General features: G+C 37.5%; 2 protein-coding genes across 2 annotated transcripts; both read left to right on the top strand.

Moving 5' to 3' along the window:
- Positions 1-459: 459 nt before the first annotated feature.
- LOC143530511 (zinc finger CCCH domain-containing protein 44-like) lies at positions 460-6,080 on the top strand. The gene is given in 10 exon segments (XM_077026029.1): positions 460-868; positions 982-1,061; positions 1,146-1,330; positions 1,497-2,475; positions 2,558-2,685; positions 2,776-2,835; positions 2,911-2,961; positions 3,047-3,374; positions 3,469-4,508; positions 4,554-6,080. Coding segments are annotated over 10 exon segments (4,455 nt in total). The 5' UTR covers positions 460-632; the 3' UTR covers positions 5,922-6,080.
- Positions 6,081-7,547: 1,467 nt separating this feature from the next.
- LOC143530512 (protein FMP32, mitochondrial-like) lies at positions 7,548-10,163 on the top strand. The gene is made up of 7 exons (XM_077026030.1): positions 7,548-7,675; positions 7,769-7,900; positions 7,997-8,056; positions 8,585-8,661; positions 9,621-9,677; positions 9,769-9,835; positions 9,920-10,163. The coding sequence occupies exons 1-7, from the start codon at positions 7,553-7,555 to the stop codon at positions 10,157-10,159; spliced, it is 756 nt and encodes a 251-aa protein (XP_076882145.1). The 5' UTR covers positions 7,548-7,552; the 3' UTR covers positions 10,160-10,163.
- The last annotated feature ends 264 nt before the right edge of the window (positions 10,164-10,427 follow it).

The following is a 10,427-nucleotide window of genomic DNA, read 5'->3' as shown; positions in this document are numbered from 1 at the left end:
AAATGTTAGATTCTTAAATAGTTAATCAGTCATTTAGTAGTTTGTCACTATGATATTATAATATCATCAAAGGGCTTGTAGCCTAATGATATCAAGATATGCACACACATATATATTTATCGTTAAAAATATCAAGAACTAAAGGGGGACATGTGTCCCTCCCATGTCATTGCTTTAGCTTGCTTTCCCTTGGTAGGACATTCTATATTCTTTAATCCTTTAGTAGTTTGAAATAATGAGCTAGCGTATGCCTTTTGTGTGGAACATGTGTTACCCTTGATTTGCGGTTACAAAGTTGTGCCATAAAAGGTCCTAAAAATTGCAACAAAGTCTAAAAAAGTCTAAAAATATTAATAATAAAAAAGAATCCACAACTACACATTCAACGCTCTCTCTTTGTATCGTGTAACACTGTCTGTCTGTCTGTCGTGTTGCCGATACAAAGCTAGTTAATAAAACTCCACCTGATCAACAACAACAACACACATCAAACGACGACGTAGTGGTCAATCAAACACTCACCTCCATTTCTGACTTGAACCTACCCAATTCAATTAACCCAAAATCTAGGGTTTCTTTTATTCCTTAATTCATGCCGACCAATTCACTCTAACCTACTTCAATTCAATTCAATGGAAGCTGAGAGTCAAACCTCTGACCAAAGTCAACAACCGATTGAGAAGACGGTTGGAGATCCGGTGGATGCTGACGTGGAGTTAGCTAATGGAGCTGATACCGTGAAGAAGAGGCGTGGCCGTCCGCCTAGGGCTCAGGCTAAATCGCCGCCGGTTAAGATGGTGAAAGAAGAAGATGAGGATGTTTGCTTTATCTGCTTCGATGGCGGTAGTCTCGTCCTCTGCGATCGCCGGTTCGTCTTTATAATTGATGTTTTATTGGTTAGGGTTTTCAAGTTTTCAAGTTTTGATTGAACTTAAATGTCGGCATTGAAATTGTTGTTTTGTTGTGTTTATTTTTTGCCAGAGGATGTCCGAAGGCGTATCATCCTGCTTGTGTGAAGAGAGACGAGGCGTTTTTCCGATCCAAAGCTAAATGGAATTGTGGTATGTTTTAACTTTTAAGGTGTGCTAAATTAAGTTGTTAAAAGTTAGAACGATTAATGTTTATGGTGTTTGAATGGATTTCAGGTTGGCATATATGCAGTGTATGCCAGAAGGCAGCTCATCATATGTGCTATACTTGTACGTATTCTTTGTGCAAAGGGTGCATAAAGGAGGCTGAGTATGTTTGTGTTAGAGATAAAGGCTTTTGCACCGTGTGCATGAAAACAATCATGCTGATTGAAAACGGTGGGCAAGAAAAAGATGAGAAGGTATGCTGGATCGTATCTTATTAAACTAGTGCCGTATTTGATTATATATTATATCCAATATACCGTGAATCCATGATGTCAAATTTGTAATATGAGTTTGGGATTTTTGTAATCGTGTTGTTACCATATATAGAAATTTAAATAATGTATTAACCGTTATGACCAGGCACAAGTGGATTTTGATGACAAAACTAGCTGGGAGTATCTTTTCAAAGTGTATTGGATCTACTTAAAAGGAAAGTTATCTTTAACACTTGATGAGCTTACTCAAGCTAAAAATCCACTGAAAGAAGCTAGTTCAATGACTCCAGTTGTTACAACAACAAGTGCTCAAAATGGAGAAAATGATATGAAAAACATTAAACCAGACGTGTCTCAGAATGTGGAGGCAAGTGAATCTAAAAGAAGAAAAACAGCTATTACATCAACAGGTGTACATAATGGAGACCTTGATATGAAAAACATTACACCAGACACGTCTCAGAATCTGGAGGCAATTGAGTCGAAAAGAAGAAAAACAGATGAACAGATTAGCGTAGTACCTCATAAGGAAACTGTTATTACAAAAAAACTGCGTACTGACTGGGCAACTAAAGAACTTTTAGAATTTGTTGCACATATGAAACATGGTGATACATCAATGTTGACTCAGTTTGATGTTCAAGAACTTATGTTAGAGTACATAAAAAGAAACAATCTTCGAGACCCTCGAAAGAAAAGTCAAATCGTATGTGATTCGAGGCTAAAGATTCTGTTTGGGAAACCACGCGTTGGTCATTTTGAAATGCTGAAGCTTCTAGAATTTCATTTTTTCATAAACGAAGATCTCCCAAAGAACACAATCAAGAGTATTGCAAAACAGGTTGACCCTGATTGGAATATTGATAATATGGTGGCGGTGGGAAAAGAAAAGAAAAGAAAAAACCACAAGAAAACTGAAGAACGTCCACCACAAAATAAATTAGATGATTATGCTGCCATTGACGTTCATAATATGAACTTAATATACCTGCGCCGGAAATTAATGGAAAATCTTATTGAAGATAAGGAAAATTTTCAAAAAAAGGTGGTTGGTGCGATCGTTAGAATAAGAATAACTGGTAGTGATCAGAAGCATGACATGTACAGACTTGTTCAAGTTGTAGGTAATGGCATGCTAGCGATTAACACCATTTTTTGGAGCTATTGTACAGGACGCGTCACTGAAATTATGGTACATGTTTGCAGGTACTAGTAAGGCCGATAAACCATATAAATTTGGCAACAAGTCTGCAGATGTTGTGCTTGAAGTATTAAATTTGGACAAGAAGGAAACCGTGTCAATCGCTACAATTTCAAATCAAGATCTTTCCGAGGTGACAATTGTTTTTGTTTGTATAATGATCATACTTCGTAAAACATAATATATTAGTGTTAATTACATATTATGCCCTTTCTGTTTTCAGGACGAATGCAGGCGTTTGAGACAAAGTATAAAATGTGGGCTTGTAAAACGCTTTACTGTAGTAAGTTTTTTGTGTTGTTAACTTATTGATTTTATTTCTTCTCTTTTTTTTGTGCTAAATTTTTCCTTGATTTAGGGGGATATACAGGACAAGGCGGTGTCCCTTCAATCTGCGAGGCTCAATGATGTGAGTCATTATATAGTAGGGTTTATTATATTTGAATTATATTTATTGGTTTAGAATTTATTGTTTTCTCCTTTCTATATTTTAGTTGATGGAAGCAGAGACATTGCGGCTTAATAATCTCCGCGATCGAGCCAGTGAAAAAGGGCATAAGAAGGGATATCCTTTGATACTGATAAATTACTCATTCTTTAATTTATTATTTTATTTTCCATAATAATATTATTCGTCTGAAGGGACCTTGAGTTCCTTGACAAATTTCACTCTTAGAGAATATGTTAAGAAACTTCAACTGCTTAAGACACCCGAGGAGCGTGAGCGCCGATTGCGGGAGATTCCTGAGGTTCATTCGGATCCTAAAATGAATCCAGATTATGAAAGCGATGACACCGAGGAATATTTTAATAAAGAACAGGGTTAGTTTTATCCTTCTTGAAACATATATCTTGTGTTATACTTTAAATATATTGTCACAATAACTATTGTAATTTTATATAATGTTTTCTACAGAACACACGAAACCAAAGTATACTGCAATTAGTCGTAAAAGCACAAGCTCGATACAAAAAGGAAAAGATCTTTCAAATAGTATTACTAGCAGGTCATGGAAAACGGAAGAGGGTCTTACACCTACCAAGGCTACAGGGAGAATAAATATGAAAAGAGATGGTCACGGGCCCGGTAGTTCGGGTCGATCACATAGTCAAGTTGATTATAATGGGTCAGCCATCACCAACCGCAGCCATACCTCTGCATCAGAAACATCTACTTCATCCAACCCAGTGAAGAACACCCCAGTTTCCAACTATAGTGAGTTAGAAAAAGTGTGGCATTATCGGGACCCGAGTGGAAAAATTCAAGGCCCATTTTGTATGGTACAGTTGCAGAAATGGAGTACAACTGGATACTTTCCAGAAGATATGAAGATATGGACGAATCGGGAGGATGAATCTTTACTCTTAAATGATGTTTTAAAACAGCAATTGAACGTTAAAACATCCACTGACAAAGTTGGTATTCGGATCGAGGGCCTCACAGTTCGTACCACTAATCTATCGTCTCCACAAAGATCAGTCAACCATGAGAAATTATCCAGCTCACATGGTTCCACGGGACAATCTTCTGTACCAAACTGGATTGCCAATGGTACCACTAACACCGCTTCTTTTGGAAAGTCAAAAGAGTCAAACATGACGGGCCTGGCTAGCCCTACACCAGCAGGAAACAGTGTGGATACCAAAAACGTGTCTTCAGTTTTTGATATTGCAAATGCAGAGATTGTGGACTTACCGAGTCCGACACCAAAGGAGACGATGGCCCGTGTAGTTGAAAAGGTTCAAAATGGTGTAGATGAAAAGGTTCAAAATGATGTAGCTAAAGAAGTCGGGAAAGTTGGCGTGGCCCAGCTTCCGGAAACAGCTAAAGAATGGACTGGATATTCGCCTACTGATCTTGCTGTTACTACAAGTACTGACATGGAGCTAGCTAGACCTTCATCATCTGCACCTTCATCACAGCCAAAGGAGATGGCGGCCCTTGTAGATGAAAAGGTTCAAAATGGTGTAGACGAAAAGGCTCAAAGTGTAGATGAAAAGGTTCAAAATGATGTAGATAAAGAAACCGTGAATGTTGGTGGGGCCCAGCTTCCTGAAACAGCTAAAGAATGGACTGGGTATTCGCCTACGGATCGTGCTGTTACTACAAGTACTGACATGGAGCAAGCTATACCTTCATCATCTGCACTATCATCACAACCGAAGGAGATGACTGCCTGTGTAGATGAAAAGGTTCAAAACGGTGTAGATGAAAAGGTTCAAAATGATGCAGATAAAGAAGTCGGGAATGTTGGTGGGGCCCAGCTTCCGGAAACAGCTCAAGAATGGACCGAATATTCGCCTACTGATTGTGGCGTTACTACAAGTGCTGACATGGAGCAAGCTATACCTTCATCATCTGCACCATCATCACAGCCTGGATATGATTATATGCCAGCCTGGCAAGGCGTTCGCGAAACAATCGAGTTTAGCACGTTGGCGGAAGAATCTGTTTCAGATTTGTTGGCTGAGGTGGATGCAATGGAGTCTCAAAATGGTTTCCCTTCACCTACATCAAGAAGGAACAATTTTGTAGAGGATTTGTTTAATGGGTCTTTTGATGACTTCAGTCTCACCCCTCATATTCAGGGTTCAAGAAATCATCCCTTTAGTTCCAATGAAACTGAGATACATTTACCATTTCAACCAACCACCACCGCCACAACGGCCATCACCACCACCACCACGGTGGTGTCTTCTCAAGGCAACAGCAATAATGCATTTGATTTGGTTAGAAGTTCTACTGATTTACAGTTCAAGTGGCCTGAAATACCGCCAGAAACTATTTCCAAAGACGTGATTGATTTGAATAACATCATAAAAGCCGATGTGAGAGAAAGAGAAACCAAGGCTTCTGAAACGAGCCATGATTTGGGTGACCGCACCGAACCCGCACCAACAAAGTCAAAGGACTTGAGCCCTGAATTGGTACTGCAGTTTAGAGCCAACCATAAGGAAGCATGTGATGGAGCGGGACCTGCAACGATTGACACTGCAGAACCTCCACCACCATCCCAACCACCAAGACTTGACCTCCGACAAAATAGCACGAATAATTTTGGAAGACCGGGTCAAGAATTGACCCAGGCCGCTCCATATTTAAGCACGAGTCTGGGCATGACTGTAGGATGGGACCCACACCAAGAAGGTTACGGTGGGGAGAGATTTAACAAGGTTGAGGATTCAGGTTCAGGGTATAGTAGGAACGGTAAACCTTGGGTTAGACAGCTTTCGTTTGGTAGTGGCGGCAATAGTGGTGGTAGTACTAGTGGTTATTCGAGAGCACCGCCAAAAGGGCAGCGTGTTTGTAAATTTTACGAGAGTGGGCGGTGTAGGAGGGGAGCTGCCTGCAACTATTGGCATCCATGAGTTGACTTGAAGGTCTGTTATATCTATTGTTGACCATGTATGTATAAGCCATATATTTATAAAGCATGTGTTTTACTGCTGTATGTGGTTGTAAGTTGTAACAATCATGATTTGATTGACTGAGAGTACATCAGTCTTGATTCTCAATACCATTTTTCCCTTGACTTCCAAAAGACCAAAACTTGTCACTTGACCCTGTGATCGGGTATGATCGTTGGGTTTGTCTGGGCCATAAATACATGTGCAATGGGCTTAATAAAATAAACATTAGCTTTCTGGCCCAAATGGTAAAAACATGATCATTTGGATACTGCCATACTGGTAGAATATTTAACAATCACTCGTTTTCTTACTAAAAAAATGAATATTCTTTGTGACGTGGTGGTTGGTTTAAAAAATTTGTGCGGTTATAGAATGGGTATGGTACTGTGTGTTATGTATACATATTTACCTAAACCATAACGTTTAGAAATTTCCCTGACGTGCGTTGCGCGTGGAATTTCGCCACATACTCGAATATGAAAACATCAACATAAAGACAATTCATGACGACTATTACTATGTGAATGTTAATATGCTACTTCTATCTTTTTTTTTACAAGTACAGTGATTGTTATTTTTTAAAATTGTAAACTTATATAAACAAACCAATTGAAACCGAACCCCTCCACAACCCAGAGAGGAGCCCAGAGACAACGGTCACCTAAGATCAAATTTACTCCGTTTTTACCAATGTATTGATTTGCATTTGGATCTATGCTTAAACCATAAGAAGCCGTGAGACTTGATATCACCAATATTGATATCTTTGCCTTTAAAAGTCTTCTCATTCCTAGCTTTCTAACCCCCCCCCCCCCCCCCCAAAAAACAAAATATAGGACACGGAAGGCGGGCTCTTATTGCTAAAACTGAAGCTGGAAACAAATGGTTTAGCATGAGTTGTATAAAATCTCGGTTCACCGATCATGTATTCACCAACTTTTCTTTCTCCTCAGCAAAGCGTTCATTGCTTTTCGCCAAGTTTCATTCTCGGAACCATATCTGAACTTTTCACAAACTCAACTAAATCGAGTTCAAATGACATGCACTATTATAAAGCTCTTTATCCCTTGAAAAGCTTTCTTTTCCAAATCCCCAAACCCCCCCAAAAAAAAAAACATCTCCAATAAATCTCTAATTGAGAAGACGTAAACCAGAGGAGCCTTACACTACAAACTCACAAATCCCAAACCTCGGAAGCCACTAGACTCCCCGAGAAAAGATTATCAACCGACTCAACTTCCAAGTTACAAAAACCACAATGCCAAGAAAAACTTGCAAATTTCTTTTCGTTGATGCCTACTAAGTGAAGATTCTATCCATTTCCACTCTCCCCAAATCCCGATTACACAACTCCATAGCTAAACACTGTGATTATTTTAAAAAATAATTAAGATTTTATTTATTTTCACCTTTTAGTGTAATAAATAAACTTATGTAAAAACTGGGAGTAAGAAACATAATTTGAAAATCCCAAATGGCAATTTTTAACAAACTAATTAATTACAAGCCACCACTCGGATTGTAGCCCACTATTAATCATGACTTGTAGTTAACAACTTAACATTCCGATCTCAAATTATTCAGTGTTAATGGCCGCTGCTTATGTTGGTGCCGGAACCAAATTAAGGTCCATCCACACCACCACCAGACAATTGTCTCAGCTCCTTCAACCTAATGCCAAACGCCTCTTTCTCGTCGATACCTTAGCCCTAGTAACCTCAACTCCTTTTATTATTATTATTATTATTATTATTATTATTATTATTATTATTATTATGTGTTGATTGTTTGAAATGAAAAATTAGGTTAGGAGATTAGAAGGCGAAGGCGTGCCTTCGAAGCAAGCCGAGGCGATTACGTCCGCCATTATCGAGGTTTTGAATGACAGTTTGGAAAATGTGGCTCAGTCTTTTGTTTCCAAGGGTGAAATGGAAAGGGTCTGTTTATTATCCTAATGAATTGAATGACATATTTTAGTATATGTTGTTTTTCGGTTCGGCTGTAAACGAGTGTGTATGCGTGTTTTGCTGTAGATTGAGATGACTCAAGACGGTAATTTGGGGAGATTTAAGTCTCGCGTGCAAAGCTCTCAGGTGATTAGTTTATTCTATGATTTCTGTTGTGAATTCACTAGAGGCACTAATGTACATGTATTTATGATAATAACTTTAACTTGCACTCGTAAAGCACGTTTTCGTGGAGGTCTTGTTTGTATCTTGCATGTCATTTACGCGGTTGATTTGTTTTAGTGTAGGGTTTAATAATACGCTAATGGCACTTTGTTCTTGTACTAGTTTGTTTATATTCTTTAATAGAGTGTGTAATGAATGATTCATATACCATTTTGTTCGTAGTTTTATCCTTTATATTATGCTTATGTATTGCAATCAGGGCACTTGATCGATACACGGTAATTAAGCACAACTAGTGGATTGTGAATGTAATATTACCACGCATAGTTATTCCCATAGTTATTAAAAGCGACATGACAAGTTACTAACATAATCTTATAGAGATTCTTATGCCTAATAGCTTCTTCTTCCTGAATGATTGTTATGATATATAATTATATCTAGGGATACGTTTTGTTGTCGAGTTTATTTGTTTGGTAATTATTGCAGGAAAACCATTTTTCTTTGTTGCAATGTGAGACAGAGAAACTTAAGAGTGATATAGAGAAGATGCGCAGTGAGTTAAGGTATGGTTAGTTGACTATCGCTAAGTATTAACCTTTTCCGGTCGGGTCATGTCACATGATAAAAAGATAAAACTAAAATTTCCAGTCCAACTATTATATTTAAAACTCGTTTTTGTCACATTCATATTTCTTTTATATACAAATTTAAACTCAAATCAACCAATATGTTTAAAAAAGAGTGGGTTCGGGGTCCTGCCCGAATTGTAGATTTTTTATTACAACTTTTAATTTGTGCTTTCGAATGATTTTAGAATACTCAAAAAACCGGTTTTTGGTTTGTTTTGAGCACAAAACTGACCCATGCACACCTGACACCTCTACAACCACAACCAGCGACAAACAAACTGTTGGTGGAATCATCGATTGAGTTTTTAGTTTGAAAAGTCGACTTGTGGGTGGGTTGGTTAATATAAAAATGTTGCTCTCTCATCATTTCCTTCAGGTTAACTTTTTAATTGTTAAAATATATATGGGTTAAATATTGGCTGAGCTTAATTGTTTAAAATGGTTATTGGGTATATGAACTTCATGGTTAATGAGGTTAGTTTAAAATGCACCTATTTTACACCTGTATAAGATGGGCTTGTCTGTGTTTATATTTGTTAATTAGTTTACAATATGTTTTTATAATTATCTATGTATAGTAATTAAATTTTTTAATATTTTTTTCTTGAGAGTTGGGTGCCAATATTACATGTAGTTGGTTTAAAAATTTAATGAGGGTCGGTGTCAAAATTCCTTGGGGGTTGCTCGGGATTAAATCGCATATATACCGAAAAAAACAAATTTCATTTGGACCCATTACTTAATACTCAACCACCTGTTTCGTCACCTCTTTGAATTGCGAATCATGTAAACCTCTACACAAGTGACCTGCAATGTGGAATAACCTCATCCAAGTGTTGAACATCAACAATGTCAAAGTCAAACTTTATCATTGACTTTTATTAATGATATAGGTATGAAATTGACAAAGTCACTGCAGGACAGAGGTTGGACCTGAATCTTGAAAGGGGGTAATTGAACATTATCTTGTTTATATATTGAACCTATTAAAAAAATAAAGGCTTACCGGCTACCGCCATTATTATATTGTTATTATTACAGGAGAATTCGAGACGAGCTATCAAATCAAAATCAAGAAACCGCCAGCCTCACCAACAAACTTGATGGAGTGAGTTTTCATTCATTTTTGTTTATTAACCTAACCTATCATGATCTTTAAACTAAACTTTAAATATGATGATTTTGGTATCAGGAAATTCATTTATTAAGGGCTGAGCTGGAAGCAGCAAAATATGATGTGATTAAGTACTGTATAGGTACACTTGTCTCTATTTCCGCCGTTGGTTTGGCCGTAATTACGTATACTGATGTAAACACCAATGCTGCAACTGTGACACCTGGGGTATACGAGTACACGAAACGATTTTCTTTTTGGTCGTTAACAGTTAGTACATTTACTCGTTGGTATTGGGTAGTACATGAACTTTTATAGATGATTATGGTTAGTACATGAACTTTTATAGATGATTATGGTTAGTACATTTCAAAGTAATCGTTTCTAACATTAATGATCTCTTAAACATCGATGGAATGCATACGCACGCAACATGTTTGCTCTACATTATGGTGTGTGACTACATATAGTCTTGAACATTAACAACAAATCTTCAGCTTTACGCAATATCTACCTTGATTAAGGCTAAAGTCTACGTTAAATGAACTCTGAAAATAATTTTTCTAGCTGTATATTGGACAATATA

The sequence above is a fragment of the Bidens hawaiensis genome, unplaced genomic scaffold (genome assembly GCF_021521415.1).
Source record: "Bidens hawaiensis isolate Kalapana, Puna unplaced genomic scaffold, B.hawaiensis_p1.1 tig00008947_1, whole genome shotgun sequence".
In the NCBI taxonomy this organism is placed as follows: Eukaryota; Viridiplantae; Streptophyta; class Magnoliopsida; order Asterales; family Asteraceae; genus Bidens; species Bidens hawaiensis.
This window is presented reverse-complemented; position numbering and strand designations above follow the sequence as displayed.

Bases quoted from the DNA above. Each gene is read 5' to 3' on its own strand.
- LOC143530512 (XM_077026030.1), top strand. From the start codon at position 7,553: ATGGCCGCTGCTTATGTTGGTGCCGGAACCAAATTAAGGTCCATCCAC. The intron at 7,676-7,768 runs GTAACCTCAACT...ATGAAAAATTAG, and splicing joins TCGTCGATACCTTAGCCCTA to GTTAGGAGATTAGAAGGCGA. The intron at 7,901-7,996 runs GTCTGTTTATTA...GTTTTGCTGTAG, and splicing joins CCAAGGGTGAAATGGAAAGG to ATTGAGATGACTCAAGACGG.